The 19,425-nt window shown below is 43.1% G+C and overlaps 1 protein-coding gene across 5 annotated transcripts in view; it reads left to right on the plus strand.

Annotated features, from left to right (window-relative positions):
• taok2b (TAO kinase 2b) overlaps positions 1-19,425 on the plus strand; it is a 64,521-nt gene that overhangs the window by 29,383 nt on the left and 15,713 nt on the right. For 4 of the 5 annotated variants that reach the window (XM_035745061.2, XM_035745045.2, XM_035745052.2 and 1 more), the window contains 8 exons: positions 21-102; positions 583-750; positions 2,716-2,922; positions 4,611-4,816; positions 6,285-6,462; positions 6,934-7,062; positions 13,125-13,328; positions 13,615-19,045. In XM_035745061.2, coding sequence (XP_035600954.1) covers positions 21-102; positions 583-750; positions 2,716-2,922; positions 4,611-4,816; positions 6,285-6,462; positions 6,934-7,062; positions 13,125-13,328; positions 13,615-15,561 — 3,121 coding nt within the window. In that variant the 3' untranslated portion in view covers positions 15,562-19,045. Of the gene's footprint in view, positions 1-20; positions 103-582; positions 751-2,715; positions 2,923-4,610; positions 4,817-6,284; positions 6,463-6,933; positions 7,063-13,124; positions 13,329-13,614; positions 19,046-19,425 lie in introns of those variants that run through there. The other variant, XM_035745077.2, reaches the window with a different exon arrangement.

Genomic DNA, 19,425 nt, shown 5'->3' on the forward strand with positions numbered 1-19,425 from the left:
TTTGGTCTCGTCCTTTTCAGGTCTGATTATTTCCATAACTTTGTGGACTCGTGTCTGCAGAAGATCCACCAGGACAGACCTACCTCGGACGTGCTGCTGAAGGTAAACGCCATCTCTTAGTCTACGTTTCCTCTTTTTAAAAATAGTTATTCAAAGTTTAATAATCAAAAGAAGGCACTACACAAACATGTAGAAACCAAGGAATGGCCATGAACTCTTTACCCATGAATAATATCAGAGGTGGCCTAAAGAGGTGCTGTGATTCCTTATTCTCATGATGGTAAAGGGGCATCTCTTCAATGGCTCCAGTTTAAAGTGAACCTTAACTTTCCAACAGCTCCAAGTGGCACCATCAGGTAGAAATTACGTCCTTACAACCAGAAATGGTTGAATGTTGTAATCAGGTTTCAAAGGTCTCATTGCAACCAGTTTTCCCAGCTAGGTTGATGCATTAAACCAACAAAGATGGCGTTGATTGACATGACGTCATGACAACTAGACTTTATGTAATTCCGACATCAATTTGACCAGTTTTGCCTGCTGGATTAACCTTAGAGGCCATTCTCCCTTCCTCTCCCTCAGCACCATTTCCTATGCAGAGAGCGTCCTCACACGGCGGTGATGGACCTGATAGCTCGCACCAAAGACGCGGTGCGGGAGCTGGACAACCTGCAGTACCGCAAAATGAAGAAGATCCTTTTCCACGAGGCCCTCAACGGGCCCCAGCCCGAGGGAGGAGAGGAGGAGGAGGTATGAGGAGTGAGGGAGGTGGTAAGGGGGGGTGATGAGGGAGGTGGTGGTAAGGGGAGAGGGGTTGAAGGGGTGTGTGTTGAGGGAGGTGGTGGCTGGGAGGGGTGATGTGGAAGGGGTTTCGGAGTAGGTGGTAAGCATGGAGAGGAGTTGAGGGTGGGAGGTGGTGGAAAGAAGGGAGGAGGAGAGGAATGGCAGGTTGGGAGGTAAGAAGGGAGAAGAGCAGGTAAGGAGGTAGGCAGGTGAAGGGGGATGAGAGAAATGGCATAAAAAGGAGATAATGAGGGGTGGGGGAGAAAGTGACCTTGGAGAGGCAGTAGAGGGATGAACAAAAGAGAGAAGATGGTGGGGAGGACATGGAGATGTTACGTAGAGGGAGAAAATGAAGAGGCAGTAGGAAGAGAGGAGAGTAGTAACAGTTAGCCCAGGATGATGTAGGACCAGAACCAAAAGTAGGATGTGTTGAGTGAGGGGGAAGACAGACTACAGAACGCACTGGTCTTAAAACCTCTTTAGTTTTGGACCCTTTTTCTCAATTTTCACCTAAAATGACATCCCAAATCTAACTGCCTTTACCTCAGGACCTGAAGCAAGGATGTGCATATTCTTGAAACCATTTGAAAGGAAACACTTTGGAGTTTGTGGAAATGTGAAATGAATGTAGAATGTTACACATTAGATCTGGTAAAAGATGATAACAGAAAAGGTTTTCCTTTTTTTTTCCCAGCTTTGAAATGCAAGAGAAAGGATATATATATATTGCAGTTTAGTTGCAATTTAGATTTTGGCCACTAGGTGGCAGCATTGTGTGCAGTTTCAGATTTGATCAAGTGAAGCATTGCACTACTGCCCAGTAGTTTTTATCAAGTTTGCCCAAATGTCCTGAATTGGTCAATTGATACATTTTCAAGTACATAACTAAAGAAAGCATACATTTTGTATTACCATATCATTTTTGTGAGTTTACACACTCCCAGGAATGTCATACATAATGGATCATGAGCTTATGGTGGGTGTGGACCAGAGACAGCAGGGGTTCAAACTGTAGAAACCAGTTCCTACATTTGAATATAAAAATAGATGTTTTTCAAACGAAACTATACAACATTCTATCTATGGGACCCTCAGGATGACAAATCAGAGCAAGATTACTGAATGTAAGTACATTATTTACTTTCAGGGGTGAATATATCAAACCAGTTGCCGTGATAGCTTTTTTTTTGTGCACTCAAACAATAGCATGGTATTTTTTTCCACTAATAGTTACTGTTAATTGGACAATGCAGTTAGATTAACAAGAATGTTAAGCTTTCTGCCCTTGTAAGACATGTCTATGTCCTGGAAAGTTTGCTGTTACTTACATTTACATTCTAGTCACTTTAGTGCATGTTAGCATCCACCGTCCCAGTATAGGGACACTGATCCCGTAAAGGTTCATTTAGAGGAAGAGGATTGAGCTATGCACCACCACTCTGTTGAGGAATACAGCTAGCATTAGCATCCATCCTGTCTTTTTAATAGCATACGTCACCTAAGTGTAGTCAAAAAATTGTGTGCCTTGACTCATTGTATGACCTCAGCCTCTTCCTCCAATACAAATAACTTTGATCCCATCAGGAGTTTAAAATCTTTGTTTCCGTTCAACATGCCATATAAAAATGCCAAATAAAGGCATTTTAAATAATTATATGAAGAGTTCTTTGGTCCTCCTTTCTTTTTGATGACCTTTCGGGGTCTAATTGTCTTCCCCCAAGGGCCTTGCATAGGAAACACAGGAATCCAATGAATGCCTTATGATTGAAATTTGTAGATGAGAGAGTTTGAGGTCCGTTTGAACTGCATTTGAGAAAATGCGTAGGTGTTTATTTAGGTGTTTGTAAGTATTAGTAACACTGTGTATTTGTGTGTGCGTGATTGTGCATACGTTATCACCACTTCTTCTAACTGCCATCCCTCTGTCTCCAGGACGTGGAGCAGTACATGCTGCGGACAGGTACGGTCAACAGCATGGAGAGCTCCCATTCGCTGCCTTCCATGTCCATCAGCGCAAGCTCCCAGAGCAGCTCGGTCAACAGCCTGGCGGACGGTTCGGACGACAGCGGCGAGATGGCCATGATGCAGGAGGGCGAGCAAACAGTCACCTCCAACAGCTCAGTCCTGCACAAGCCCCTGGTCAGTTGGGACTTACCTGTAGACATTAGTCACAGCAGTGTTTCTTTTAGACTATTTCTTTCCAGGGCGGGGGGCATAAGACCCCTAAGCCCTAAGCGTCACCTAAGTCCTATTTCACAATTTTGTCAGTATGTGTAAACACTGTGCTGTATGAGGTGGGTAAACAATTACTACACTGAACAAAAATATCAACGCAACATTTAAGTGTTGGTACCATATTTCATGACATGAAATAAAAGATCCCAGAAAATGTACATACGGACAAAAGTGTTTCACTCAAATTCATTACTCAGGTGCACCGTGTGCTGGAGACAATCAAAGGCCACTCTAAAATGTGCTGGTTTGTCACACAACACCAGAGATTCAATTGCCATGCTGACTGCAGGAATGTTCACCAGAGCTGTTGCTAGAGAATTTGTTTCTCTACCATAAGCCGCCTCCAATGTTAATTATAGAGAATTTGGTAGTACACCCAACCGGTCTCACAACTGCAGACCGTGTAACAATGGCAGCCCAGGACCTCCACATCCGGCTTCTTCACTTGCGGGAATGTCTGAGACCAGCCACCCGGACAGCTGATGAAACTGGGTTAGCTAAATTGAATAATTTTTTGCACAAACTGTTAGAAACCGTCTCGGGGAAGCTCATCTGCGTGCTCGTTTTCCTCACCAGGGTCTTGACCTGACTGCAGTTTGGTGTCGTAACCAACTTCAGTGGGCAAATGCTCACCTTTGATGGCCATTAACACGCTGGAAAAGTGTGCTCTTTACAGATGAATCCTGGTTTCAATTGTATCGGGCAGATGGCGTCATGTGGGCGAGCGGTTTGCTGATGATGCTGTGGGACGAATCTACTACTCTGCTCAAACCATCGTATTATGCTACTCTCATCACCCCACTGGGAACCATCGACACAGCTGGCTAGCCTGTCTTCAAAGAAGCATCTTCGAGAGCGAATGGAAGGAAAATAAACTCTGTAGTTCTGTTCAGGACTACGTGACAAGACACTGGACAACTACAGAGGAGAACAGTAGAATACTTGTTGGAACCCTTTTGGATAATCTGAGCCTTACAAGCGTGCCGCGAAAAGGCCAAACTCCCTTGGAGAAAGTCTGCATGAGTCAGATGGTCACACCAGATACTGACTGGTTCCCAGTCATGTGAAATCCGGGGCAGCAGCTAGCCTAGTGGTTAGAGCGTTGGACTTGTAACCAAAAGGTTGCAAGATCGAATCCCCGAGCTGACAAGGTAAAAAATCTGTCGTTCTGCCCCTGAACAAGGTACTGTTCCTAGGCCGTCATTGAAAATAAGAATTTGTTCTTAACTGACTTGCCTAGTTAAATAGAAGTAAAAAATATATTCGGGCCCAAGGAATTTATTTAAATTGACTGATTTCCTTATATGAACTGTAACTCAGTAAAATCTTTGAAATTGTTGCATGTTGTGTTTTATATTACTGTTCAGTGTATTTAGCTAGATATGATGATTGTAAAATACCAAAGGTGAACTGTTTTTTGGGGTGTTTGTTGCGCTGATTCTAAACTGTAAATTATGGTTTTACCTCAGTTTAGTTTACCACATAAATGGCTCACTAGTGGCTAATGACCTACTCTTCCCCCACCCCTAGATTGATTCCACAATGCAACACATGATTTACACAAAAAATATTTGTCTCTCTCTCTACATCAGAGCCATGACAACATCTACGACGACCCCTACCAGCCCGAACTGGACGCACAGCAGCAGCCCCCGTCACGGGGTGAGGGACGAGAAGGTGGCAGGCGGAAGGGACACCGCAGCCGAGATCACTTTGCCACGATCCGGACAGCATCGCTGGTGACCCGGCAGATCCAGGAGCATGAGCAGGGGTCGGCGCTGAGGGAGCAGATGTCTGGGTAGGAGAGCTTTTATGGAACGATCAAAGGAAGAGCCCATCTGGAATTAGAAGGAAACGGATTGGCTAGTCCATGGAAATCAAGTTAATTGATATATTCCAGTCATCATTCACCTTTTCTGTTAATATTGAGCCAAACAATCTGCAAATCCATCCACTGTCACACGCTGGATGTGGTTGTGTACAAGTAATATGGTACCGGCCTCCCGATTATACTCTCAAATAAACATTCTGTACTGTCGCCTCATATGAAACGTTTGATCTCAAATAGAAAATGCTGGAGAATAGTCATTGTCCAAATACATATGTAGGGGAGTCTAATAATATAATATTTTTCAGAGGTACTCACTACTAGTATTCTAATGATACCAGAATGTTGACTTTAATACTGATACCAGGTTTAGTATCACAATACTCAATACCAGAATCATCCCACGTGACCAAAAATTAAGGATTGTGATAAAAAAAAAAAATCCCCTGTTTTTTTTTAAATTTATTTTCTAGTTTAACCCAAAATCACACTTTAAAAATAGAAAAACAACATTGGAAGTTTAAGTTCACAATGATGCTTAGACCACGTCGGGGACCACTTTTGAGGTCTGGGAATAATCGTAAGTTAGATTTTTAAAAATGTAGTTACCCTTTAATTCAAGTGGCATGCACTTAACACTTGTTTGGTTAGCAACGTTTTATGTAGTGCACGTGATGTAGTTTGCAAAACAAATGGCCGCTGGATTGATGCAGATCATCTTGATTCTGCCAGGAAGGCATAGGCTAATTTGTTGTTAGCGTTTGGTTCAAGGTTTTTGGGGAAGCCTTTTCATCTACCCGAAGACGGTTAACATTTGCATTGCTAGCGGCTACACAAAGTGGTAGATATACGCACACGCATGAAAAGGTGCGTTTCTGAGCCGTTACCTCATCAGAAAGTTGCAGGGAATAAGAATCACTTCTGTTCATGTCTTATGATAAACTTGGGCAAATTAATACATTCAAAGTTCAATACATTTAGTTTATTTCCAAATGTAAGACACATTTGATAGAATAACTGAAAGTAACAGAACCGTTTCATGTGGTATTGAAGAAATACAGAAGTTTCGGTGTATCATGCAACCACTATTTGCGACTAGCTCTAGCCACGCTGTGACTCACAAAATGGCTATCTATCAGCCATAACTGGTTGATATTATTTGTAAAAATCATTACATCCAAATGACAACATATGGGTTGTAAACTGATTTTAATGACACCATTTCAACCAGCTTAGCCCACTGGTAATAAATGTTCTAAATACTCATTCGTGGTTAGAAAGCAGTTCATGGAACTATGTAAAAACCGACCGGCGCAGTTGGCTGTACTGGTTGTCAAAATATCTGAATCGGGCTGCTTACGTAATTGCCCATTCCATTTGGCTGTACTAGTTTCTGACGTACTTTTCTCGTGTCAAATCCCCCTTTACTCCGTCCCAGGTACAAGCGCATGCGGCGGCAGCACCAGAAGCAGCTGATGGGCCTCGAAAACAAGCTGAAGGCGGAGATGGATGAGCATCAGCTGAGGCTGGACAAGGAGTTGGAGAACCAGAGAAACAGCTTTGGAGGGGAGGGGGACAAGCTGAGCAAGAAGCACCAGGCTATCCTGGAGAAGGAGGTAAGGGAAGGAGGGAGGTATGGATCAGGAGCGAGGTAGGTGGGGACAACCTCAGCAAAAAAGCACAAGGCAATCCTGGAGAATGGGGGATGGAGGGAGGAGTGAGGGGATGGGGGACAAACTGAGCAAGTAGCACCAAGCCATCCTGGAGAAAGGTGAGAGAGGGAGGGGATAGGAAGGGAAGGAGGAGTGTGAGATTGGGAAGGTGGGGACAACCTTAGCAAGAAGCACCGGGTTGAAGAAAGAGGTACAGATGGAGGGGGTGGACAGGAGTGGAATGAGATGGAAGGAAACGTTGAAAGAAAAGAGGAAAGGGTATTGACTACGGCGACGGGGCGGCTATCCCGGGATCTCGATGTACATTTGTAGGCCAAAGTAGATAGTCGAGCCGTATATAAGCTCTAGAATTGAGGGGGGGGGGTTTAAGCTCTATTCTTAGTTTGCTTATGGCCATGTGTGGTTGGTTTTCAGACCAAGGCAGCCCTGGCTGAGGAGAAGAAGTTCCAGCAGCACATCCTGGCCCAGCAGAAGAAGGAACTGACCAGCCTGCTGGAATCCCAGAAACGGCAGTACCGCGCACGCAAGGAGCAGCTCAAAGAGGTACAACCACACTGCAACCATACTGTAAATACTCATCAACCATACCGTAACTACACACTAACCATACTGTAATTACAAACTAACCGTACTGCAATTACTCACCAACCAATAATCCATCTACTAGGGCTGCACGATATTGGCAAACAAATCTAATTGCCATTTTCTTGACCAAACATTGTGATTGCAATTTGACATGTAATATAAATCAAAACACTTGGGTTAGCTGTTGGAATCGTAGAAATGGAATTACTTCTATTAAGAAGCAAAGTGGAAAGCAGCATCATTCTTGTTTGGGACAATCGGTTGACTGCATTTGATCTAACAGAACAGCATGCGAACTTATAGTGAATCTAACAGCGAGGATGGCTTGGAGTGTGTGGGAAGCAGCTGCAAGAGGAAACAACTTTTTTTCTTTCTTTTTTTTAAACTTTAAAAAGACATTACGCACTGCTGAGAATGTTTCAAAAATATTGCATGCAATATGGATATTGCACATGTCAGTATTGTGATGACTTTTTTTCCCCCCTTTTTTAATATTTTTATACAGTACCAGTCAAAAGTTTGGATGCCTACTCATTCAAGGGTTTTTCTTCTTACTAATTTCTACTATTTCTGTGGCTAAAGCAACTAGGCTCGTAATTTAACAATTGTACTCGTATTAACAGATGGCATACCAGTTTGATATTAAAGGCACACGGAAGTTCACATGTCCGGTATTTATTATGATTTTTTTTGATAATTCAGTTGAAACCGCTCTCCTGTGAAGTCGTGACATACACCTAGTTTCCTGAATCAGGTCACATATGCCTTGTCACCCTGCTTTAACCACAGTAAACTGATGTGGTGATGTTTGGTATAAGAGTTCTTTTTGTCTTTTTACACCAATAACAAATTCACCACATATTGAATCTACGCCCTTCAGCGATTTGTTTGAATGTGGCGTGAAACAAAGTTTGACTGTTTGTAAACATCATTCGTGCTCTCGCCCATATATACTGCCAATTTTAATGTTACCTAATATATACGGTCCTTGATTCTCGCAAGGATTATTCAACCCCAAAATCTGCTAAAAAAAGCAAGGTTGGTCCAAGCTCTCTGATTCATAATGCATAATATTTTTCGTACCTCACAAAGGCAGTCCCAACACCTTGGCTAGCTTTCAGGCCAACGTTACTTGCAGACACAAACGAGAATATGTCTTCACTCTCCGTTCTACTCACCTAGCTGAGCTGGTTAAGCTTCTTTTTTTTCTTCAAGTTATTCAAAATGTTGGTGGCTAACTTCTGCTGGCAATTTAAATGACGCTATTTCCTTAACGTTGACTGACACAGGCCATATTCAACGGGCGTTGCGCATTCGTAAATAAATCAGTTATTCTGCGCTCTGGTACATTCAGACAACTCCTCTGAAGTCCGAACAATTGCCTGAGTGAAAGTACCCCATTTTAACAATGTCCATTGAGAACACACAATGACTATACCATTTAGCTAAGCTAAGAATGACATGAATAATCAAGTCGACAAACTTTGGGTAGTTGAATAGCATATAGTTAGTAAACGATACAAACGAACAATAACATTTGACAATAGTAAGCGGGGCATACCTGTTTACCTCATTTATGAAGCTCATTGAATGAGGGACTAGCGTGCAGGTGAGGGGTTGCGAGGGCATCTGGCTTGGTGAAGTTCAAATTTTAACGTTTTACATTGCACGTTAAAATTTGAACTTCACCAAGCCAGATGCCCTCGCAACCCCTCACCTGCACTCTAGTGCCTCATTCAATGAGCTTCACCAAGCCGAGTTCTCTTCACAAGATTACCTGCGCTCTAGTCCTTCACTCCACATTAACCTCACCAGTCCTACTGTGATCAACTCAGACCCACGCCACTGGCTAATCAACAATTATTCCCAAGGATACCTCAGTCTTGCTTTCTATTTTATAACCTGCAGGAATATTTTCTATAGCGCTTTTGACTTTCTCTTCGGCAATAACTAGTCCCAGCAAGGTCTAGTTATACATCCGGTACACACAGATTTGGATGCTCACGTTCTTTTGAGCATGTTGGTTTGGATGCTAAATCTTAATTGGTCTTAAAGGATTGGACCTTTTTTCTCTTTTTAATTCCCCCCTAAAATGACATACAGGCAGTTAGATTTGGGTATCTCAGGACCTGAAGCAATGATATGCATATTATTGATAGCATTTGAAAGCAAACACTGAAGTTTGTGGAAATGTGAAATTAATGTAGGAGAATATAACACATTAGATCTGGTAAAAGGTCATAAATCCCCCGTCTTTGAAATGCAAGAGAGAGGCCAAAATTAAATATTCCAGGTTAGGCGCAATTTAGATTTTGCCACCAGATGGCAGCAGTGTATTAGCTACATTTTAGACTGATTCAGTGAACCATTGCATTTCTGTTCAAAATGTTCTATAAAGACTGCCGAAATGTGCCTAATTTGATTTATTAATACATTTTCAAGTTCATAACTGTGTATACTCCTCAAACCATAGCATGGTATTCTTTCACTGTAATAGCTACTGTAAATTGGACAGTGCCGTTAGATTAACAATAATTTAAGCTTTCTGCCCATATCAATATGTCTGTCCTGGGAAATGTGCTTGTTTCTTAAAACCTCATGCTAATCACATTAGCCTACCTTAGCTCAACCATCCCGCGGGGGAGACTAGTTAACCTGTAGAGGTAACTAGGGTCAGTATGAACTAGTTTTTCATCCGATACACAGATTAGGATGTTAACGTCAGATGGCAGTTCCCTTGGAACGCCATTGTAATTATACATTTTTTATTGTTTCCAAGAAATGCGAGTCTCACCCTATTTCTGTCTCTGTTCGGAACACCGTAACCACCTGCCTGACACCCTCCTTCAGATCTTAGGCAGGCCTCAGGAGCCGTCAACAGAGTTTGGTTTCCCATCTGCGGTGCCAAATATTGTGGTGAATATTCTATTCAAGTTAGAGAGACATGGTCATTTCTATAAACAATTCTTTATTCAATATTGATTCATTATTGCAGTAATTAATACCAGTCAGGACTGTTGGGCTGAGCAGCCTACCCTTTACAGACCATGCTGGTTCAACCCCCCCCCCCCTGGGCACCGTAAGCCACTTTGGGTTCATTCTGTGGTCATCTGCCTCTGGTGTTGTCTCCCAGATGCCAGAATAATTAGGAATACTGAGCCTGGAGGAACAGAATAAAGGCCCATCTCGGTGACACCCACCACATCTGATCTACGGAATGCCAGCTATTGTTTTTTTTTAATCACCAAGCCATGACTTGCCAGCCCAAGTTTAAGGGGTATGAATACTTTCGGAAGGCACTGTACATGTACACTACCGTTCAAAAGTTTTAGGGTCACTTAGAAATGTCCTTGTTTTTGAAAGAAAATCACATCTTTTTTTGTTGATCGAATTGTAACATCAAATTGATCCGGAATACAGCCCAGACAGTATTAATATTGGAAATGACTACTGTAGCTGGGAGCGGCTGATTTTTAATGGAATATCTACATACATCTAGGTGTACAGAGGCCCATTACCAGCAACCATCACTCCTGTGTTCCAATGGCACGTTGTTAGCTAATCCAAGTTTGTCATTTTAAAAGGCTAATTGATCATAAAGAGAACCCTTTTGCAATTATGTGAGCACAGCTGAAAACTGATGTGCTGGTTTTAAAGAAGCAATAAAACTGGCCTTTAGACTAGTTGCGCATCTTAAGCATCGACATTTGTGGGTTCAATTAGACTCAAACTGGCCAGAAGCAAAGAACTTCTGAAACTTGTCAGTCTATTCTTGTTCTGAGAAATGAAATTGCCAAGAAACTGAAGATCTCGTACAACGCTGTGTACTACTCCCTTCACAGAATAGCGCAAACTTGCTCTAAACCAGAATAGAAAGAGTGGGAGGCCCCGGTGCACAACTGTGCAAGAGGACAAGTACATTAGTGTCTAGTTTGAGAAACAGGTGCCTCACAAGTCCTCAACTGGCAGCTTCATTAAATAGTACCTGCAAAACACCAGTCTCAACGTCAACCGTGAAGAGGCGTCTCCGGGATGCTGGCCTTCTAGGCAGAGATCCTCTGTCCAGTGTCTGTTCTTTTGCCCATCTTAATCTTTTCTTTTTATAGGCCAGTCTGAGATGGCTTTTTCTTTGCCGCTGCCTAGAAGACCAGTATTCTATAATTTGCCCCCCCACAACCGCAAATGTTCCATGTCAATAGTCTGACTTTTAGCCCCAAAATACCATCCTGGAATGGTTGTGAACTAGAAATGAATCCTTAAGAGGTCAAATGAAAAAGAGTGATTGAGGAGCAGCATGAAAAAACAAATCTGAATAAAAAATAAATTAAAATCCTCTAGAGAAGCAGAGCATATTCTTTGCCCAACCACCCCCAACATACACAAACATGAAATATAAGTGATGGTATAATACCATTTTAAAGAAAAAGGCAAAAACTTCTAATCCTATTCTCGTCATTATGAACGAGACAAGCAGCAGAAATTCTCTTACTCAGCCACCATTGATTACCCTAAACATGTGATGTGAGGTCAAACTGACCTAGGAAAGAAGTTACATATACCCTTGAAAGAAAAAAAAAATATATATATATATATATATGGCATTAGGTAAGTGCACAATTTGAGTTTCGGTCACACTTTAACTTCTTGCGTCGAGCCATCCGGGATCGTGAATACAACCAAGCTCATTAACATAACGCACCGTTAACTATTCATGAAAATCCAATGATATGCCTACAAATACTTCACAATGCTGCAGACAACTTGGAGAAACGATAGAAAGGGCAGGCTAATTCGTGGCGCTTTCACAGCCATATAAGGAGACAATGGGAAACAGAGCGTCAAAAATCCTGCTCATTTCCTGTTTGAAGTTTCATCTTGGTTTCGCCTGTAGCATCAGTTCTGGGGCACTCACAGATAATATCTTTGCAGTTTTGGAAACGTCAGTGTTTTCTTTCCAAAGCTGCCAATTATATGCATAGTCGAGCATCTTTTCGTGACAAAATATTGCGCTTAAAACGGGCACATTTTTTAGTCCAATAATGACATGGGTTGAAGAGGTTAAACAAAGAGTATAACCTTAAGCTTCAGTTTTTCCAGTTTTCAGGCCCACCCAAAGCTGCACTGCTGCCCAGTCATGTGAAATCTGTAGATTAGGACTAATTAATTTATTTAAATTGACTGATTGCCTTTATATGAACTATAACTCAGTAAAATCTTTGAAATAGTTGCATAGTTGCATGCTGCTTTACCGTAATTGCTGGACTATAAGCCGCTACTTTTTTCCCACACTTTGAACCTCGCGGTTTATACAACTCACAGACAAGATCTTTGCAGTTTTGGAAACGTCAGTGTTTTCTTTCCAAAGATGTAAATTATATGCGTAGTCGAGCATCTTTTCGTGACAAAATATCTTGTTTAAAACGGGAACGTTTTTCATCCAAAAATGAAATACTGCCCCCAGAGGTTCAAGAGGTTAAAGGCTGTGTAAAGTTAATTTGTTTCAATGTACCAGTAGGCACCTGCGGCTTATAGACATGTGCGGCGTATTTATGTACAAAATACATATATTTTTTAAATAATTCAGTGGGTGCGGTTTATATTCGGGTGCGCTTAATAGTCCAGCAATTACGGTAATTACTCACCAACCTTAGTCAGCTGCTTACCAACCATACCCATACTGTAACAACTCACCAACCACACTGCAACCAAACCCTCAATTACTCACGAACCGTACCGTAACCCCTAGTCATAATTACTCACTAACCACATCTCAATCGGGATGTAACTACTCAGCAACCACACTTCAACCACTCATAGCTGAGAAGTACAGCTACGCACCCAAATCATCTGGATGTGAACAATGGCCGTTAAAAGATACAGCCATATACCAACCACGCAGCAACCCATATTAACCCGTGCCAATCCGCATGCCACCACTATGCCTTAATCACGAGCTATTATATTGAACTATCAAGTGGCGGGTGTCACGCTCTGACCCTTTCTCGTGCTGTATTTCACAGGAACTGAACGAGAACCAGTTGACCCCCAAGCGTGAGAAGCAGGAGTGGCTGGTGCATCAGAAGGAGTGTCTCCAGCAGCTGCAGGCGGAAGATGAGGCGGGGCTCCTGCGCCGCCAGAGGCAGTACTACGAGCTGCAGTGTCGCCAGTACAAGAGGAAGATGCTGCTGGCGCGCCACAATCTGGAGCAGGACCTACTCCGAGAGGTATAGTACATCAACAGTACCCATAACGAAGACATTTTTCACTTGACCAAGCAATAGAGGTGTTTCAGAGTTCCATTAGGCTCTGGTCTCGGACCACAACTCTTCTCATGATATAATGCAGGGGTTAAAGTTCTGTCACTGCGACTGATTTTTTAAATAATTTTATAGATTTTTTTTTTTCAATGTTAAAGGTCTGAAATTGGTCTAACGCGCTGTTTAATACATGTACAAAATGATTACGTCTTTCCCTGTTGCGCTCTCCTTTGTTTCTTCCTTCTCCATCTAGGACCTGAACAAGAAGCAGACACTGAAGGACCTGGAGTGCGCAATGCTTCTGCGCCACCACGAGTCCACCCAGGAGATGGAGTTTCGGCAGCTGGGCTCGGTGCAGCGCACGCGGGCTGACCTGATCCGCACACAGCACCAGACGGAGCTCACCAATCAGATGGAGTACAACAAGCGACGCGAGCAGGAGCTGAGGCAGAAGCACGCCGTGGAGGTCCGCCAGCAGCCCAAGAGCCTCAAAGTGAGTGAGAGCGAGATCCCCGGTATCCAAACCCAGAACCAGCCACCTCCAGAGGAGGAGAAGAAGGGGGAGGAGTACCAGGAGACAGGGGGGCTAAGGGGAGCCCAGGCTGGGGCTGAGGGAGTGGAAGAGGTGGTGCTGGTAGAGGAAGGGGAGAAGGAAGAGGTGGAAGAATGTGAAACCAAAGAGGAAATGGAGGGTAACAAAGGAAAGGTTAGGGAAGGTTTTGAAGGAGGGAAAGAAAAGGTGGTGAGAGACGAAAGTGGAGATGGAGAGAATGAGAAGGGAGAAGAGAAGGACGTGGGAAATGGGAATGAGGTTTGCTCCATTGTAGAAACAAAGGTTGAAGTAGAGGAGGAGAAGAGCGAGAAAAGCGAAGATAACGAAGGTCAAGAACTTGAGTGGAAAACAGGGGAGGGAGGAGGAGAGCAAAGGCAGGTTGAGGGAGTGCAGTGGGGGGAGGAAGATGAGGAAGACGAAGCGAGATATGTTCTCGACGATGACGACGATGAGGAGGAGGAGGATAGGGGCGTGGCAGACGGCTGTCCGTCTGAGCTCATCTCCTCCCCATCCCTGGAACGGAGGCATGTCCGCGATCAGCGCAAGGGGGACGAACTCTCAGAGTTCTACTTCCCCGACACCCTTGAGGAACTCGAGCCTCCTCACCTCTCTGCCCCACCCCTTTCTCCGCCCCCTGTCCCCTCTTCCTTTCCCTCCCTCTTCTCTCATGCCATCTGCCTCCTCCTCTCCCTCTCGGCCGCCGCCCAGCCCTCCAACCTCACCTTCCTCATACTCTCAGTCTTCCTCCTCTCCCTTCGTCGCTCTCCCCCTCTCCCCTCGCTGGCCTCCCTCCTCCTCTCGGGTGAGCTCGCCCTCCTCGCCCTCTTCTTCTCCTACCTCTTCCTCCGCTCCTGCTGCTCCCTCTCTCTCTCCACCTACCTGTCCCTCACTCTGTGGGCATGCGGTCTTTTCAGCCTGGGCCTCTCGCTGAGCCTGGGTCTCTATTATGTCCCCATAGCCCTGATCTCTGCCTCCTTCCTCAGCTCGCCTTCCCTCTTCCTCTCCCTCTATCTTGTGGTGGTGCTGGTGGTGCGACCGGCGCGCATCTTCCTACAAAACGCCCCCCGGAAACTCAACCGTTTGTGGATGAGGTTCCTCTTTCGCCTTCCCCGCCCACTCTTCAACATATGCCAGTCTCTCCTTGGGGGCCTGGCGGAGCGCAGCCTCTATGACATGTTCCCCAAGGCCGGGCGCAACTGGGGCGGGCGCCAATCCAAAATCCCTGTGCCCCTAAAGAGCCTGCCCTTAGTGCGCCTGGCGGGCAGGGGCCACGTTGGCTCGCCCCTTGCCACGTGCCTCCTCTGGGTCAGGCGCTTTATCAGACGCCCCCTAGGGGTCCTTGCCGACCTGGCCAACTCGGTCGTGCTAAGGCTAGCTAGCAGGGTCCTTAAAGAGCTGCCTCCTGAGTGCCTGAGCAGACTTCGTACATTCGGTCTGCTGAGAGAGGAGAAACCCAGCAGGCTGCCCAGGCTACTGCCCAGGGAGGTCAGAGAGCAGAAACAGAGGGAGAGGAGGAAGAGAGAGAGGGAGCGGCAAAGAAGGGAGGAGAGAGAATGTATGTTCAGAGATGAGGGGAGGTGGGAATGCGGGTTGAGACGAACGTCATCTGGGCGGAGTGTGAGGGGTAAAGTGCGACCATGGAGATAGTAAGAGAGGGAGGGAGTTGGATAGGGTGTGTATGTTCCATCTATCACCGTCTGACCATCGTGTGTATGTTTCCTTTGTTTCAACCCTCCCAAAGATGGGTTGTGTGCATCATAGGTATACCTAACACTGTGTTGCATTGGCTGAATGTAATTGGCCATTTAATGTACTGTATTGCCAAAAGCATCCAGCAACTCCTGTCATGTCACTGTCTTATACCCCATTGAAGTTTCATTGTGTGTCACTCACTATTGTGCTTTTTGTAAAAGTTTAAGTGTTTTCTTTATTTTGTTCTTAATTCGTAAGACAATATGTTTATGGTTATTTCTAAGACCATGTTTGTGCAATCTATTGTGTTTTTATTGAAGTTCTTACGATTTCAGAGATCTTTTTAGTGCACTGTTCACGCACATTGAATTTCTTGTCAGTGGATAATGGTTATCATCAATGGCCACTATTGATAGATATTATTGGTTGTGGATCAAGCATTTCACCCATTATAATACTAAATTACTGTGAAAGTAGAAGTAGGCAAACATCCTGGTCATTTCATTTAACCGCCCCCCAAAAAACACTACTAGGTCATTAATATAGTGCAATAAATAATTAACCACACAGAAACTTCCAGATCAAGATTACTTCAATCCACAAAGTGAACTTTAATACATTAATGTTATGTACAAGCTAAACTGTACAATTATGTTAAACGCATAGTGTATGATACGTGAAACTTGACAAATGTGGTAAACTGTAAAATAATTTCCACGTTTTTGTTCTAAAAATCCAATCATCCGAATATAGGATACAATATGGCATTTTATACTGAATTTCAAGTTAGCCAATGTTTTGGGATATTGCATATTGTATTTGGCTGGGTAGGCTTTGGCTGTCAATTTAGTGAGCTATATTAGATATTTAATTAGTATTGCTCATTGAGAAGAGTCGGCACAGCCAGAAGAGGACTTGGCCACCCCTCATAGCCTGGTTCCTCTCTAGGTTTCTTCCTCGGTTCTGGCCTTTCTAGGGAGTTTTACCTAGCCACCGTGCTTCTACACCTGCATTGCTTGCTGTTTGGGGTTTTAGGCTGGGTTTCTGCACAGCACTTTAACATCAGCTGATGCACGAAGGGCTTTATAAATACATTTGATTGATAGTAAGACCTCAAATGCGAACATGTAGAGAGCAGTGGAAGCTGGTGAAATGGTTATTAGTTATTACATTTCATCTTCTAGATAAGTAGATTCATTATTGTGCTATTGGCAAACATATATACCGAATGATTTGCCATGTAAACGTTGTTTTTATCATTCTCCTAAATGAAGATACAGCGCTTGTCTGTTCAGCTGTAATTGTTTGAATGACTGTTCTGTTATACAGCCACTGAGGTTAGGCTACCTCCATATATGCAAAAAAAAAAAGTGTTATATAGTTTTTGTTCATTTTAGTATGACCATATGTTTAATATCATTTTATTGTTTAAATTGGATATTGGTTCAAACAAGTCTTAATGGCTTTAAAACACAAGCCCAAAGATTGAGGGAACAATGCAATACTCAACGAAGAGATTAACCAATTTGAACGTTTTAACGTTTTAAAGCGTTTTAACTAGTCTAAAACGATGCGAAAGTATTTATCCCAAAAAGGGCTGGAAATTGACTGGCCCCTCCCTCCACTGAGTACTAAAGTGAGCTTGTCGCGCAAATTATATTGAATGATGTTATGTATCCAATAAAATACTTTATATATATATATATTATATGTATATGTGGACACACCTTCAAATTAGTTCAGCCATTCCGTTGCTGACAGGTGTATAAAATCGAAAACAAAGCCATGCAAGCTCCATAGCCAAACATTGGCAGTAGAATGGCCTTACTGAGAGCTCAGTGACTTTCAACGTGGCACTGTCATAGGATGCCACCTTTCCAACAAGACATGTAGCGTTAACATTTCCCTTCACTGAAACTAAGGGCAAGAGCTATGAAAAACAGCTCCATGTCATTATTCCTCCTCCACCAAACTTTACAGTTGTCACTATGCATTGGGGCTGGTAGCGTTCTCCTGGCATCCGCCAAACCCAGATCTGTCCGTCGGACCGCCAGATGGTGAAGCGTGATTCATCAATCCAGAGAATGCGTCTCCACTGCTCCAATGTCAGCGAGCGTAACACCACTCCAGCCTATGCTTGGCAATTGCACATGGTTATCTTAGGCTTGTGTGCAGCTGCTCAGCCATGGAAAGCCATTTCATGAATCTCCCGATGTACAGTTATTGTGCTGACGTTGCTTCCAGAGGCAGTTTGGAACTTGGTAGTGAATGTTGCAACTGAGGAAAGACGATTTCAGCACTTGGCGATCCCATTCTGTGAGCTTGTGTGGCCTACCACTTTGTGGCCGAGTTGTTGTTGCTCTTAGACATTTCCACTTGTCTATGGAGATTGCATGGTTATGTGCTCGATTTTATTCACCTGTCAGCAACTGGTCAGGCTGAAATAGCCAATTCCAATCATTTGAAGGGGTGTCTACATCATTTGTGTATAGATAAGATAGATGGATAGAAATAAATAAGTATTATACTTAACTACGTTGAATGATTGCTTGGTCACCTGTCCATTGAGTTGCAACTGGTTGTTGAAATGGGCAGTTGGCTATTGAAGAGCCAGGGTAGATGGAGGGCTAATTTAGAAGGATAAACATTTCAGAAAAACATTTTAGCGAAGAAAATATTCTTAATTAAAATATATCTTATCTACTTGGGAGGTCAGGGGAAATGTACTTTAAAGTGCAGGAATACTACTACTTTAAATGCAGCTCACCCAGAAAATAGTCCCCTGCATTTTACAGGTGAGCCATTGATGTGGAAGGGTATTATTGAGTGATTCGGCAGGAGGAGCTCTCCTGCACTGTATTCTAACACAAAGAGAACTAGGGCATTGCTTTCTGGATGGCTTGCATTGGAGGGAGAGTTGGTGAATCCCTAATCCCCTTTTTAAAGGGTGATATATTACATTGTATTCTGGCTCTAAAAAGAGGCATATCTTTTCAGTTTTTCACCTTGTTATTTTGTGAATGTAATTTATGATTTCAAATTATTTCTGCGTCAGTATATTTGTCTTATTTTTCTATGTTTACTGTTCTATGTTTGAATTTCCAGAGTTTTATATGAATATTTAATATATGCAGTATTTCTAAGGTTAGTACTGCATTCTGTGCGTTGGGCCAGTAACCGAAAGGACGCTGGTTCAAATCCCTGAGCCGACTAGGTGAAAATCTCTGTGCCCTTGAGCAAGGCACTTAACCCTAATTTCTCCTGTAAATTGCTCTGGATAAGAACATCTGCTAGATGATAAAAATGTAAATGTGTTCAACAGCCATTTTGTTTGCATTTCAGCCTTATTGTGAGTGCATGAGTGGTGTATTGTATATGCAGCATTTTGGCATATTTTCGTTTTTTTTCTCCAAACAGAAATAAATTATTTTTTTGTTAATCATTTTGTCTTGTTCATTTTTATGATTTACATCTTTGTTTTGCATTATTTCCTTGTTATAATTTACCATAATTTCCACATCTTTATTCATTAATTCAGTTCATCAGTCTTTAACCAAACATGGAGAAAATGAGTGAAGTATACTGGATTTACATTCAAACTCATTTCATCTCATAACTAATGTTCTTGTCATCCTCTGTTCTCCCTGTCCCTACATCTAACTCCAACATGAATAAAATAAGTCAAATTTAGTTTTGACATGTAACACTTTGTAGAGCTGGGACGATAAAATGAAAGACGCCAACCATACCGATCACTTATCGCAAGCATTTTGCAGATATCGTTCATTTTGATAACTAACCTATATTAGAGATGTGATT

This window comes from Oncorhynchus keta, chromosome 3 (genome assembly GCF_023373465.1).
Source record: "Oncorhynchus keta strain PuntledgeMale-10-30-2019 chromosome 3, Oket_V2, whole genome shotgun sequence".
Classification (NCBI taxonomy): domain Eukaryota; kingdom Metazoa; phylum Chordata; class Actinopteri; order Salmoniformes; family Salmonidae; genus Oncorhynchus; species Oncorhynchus keta.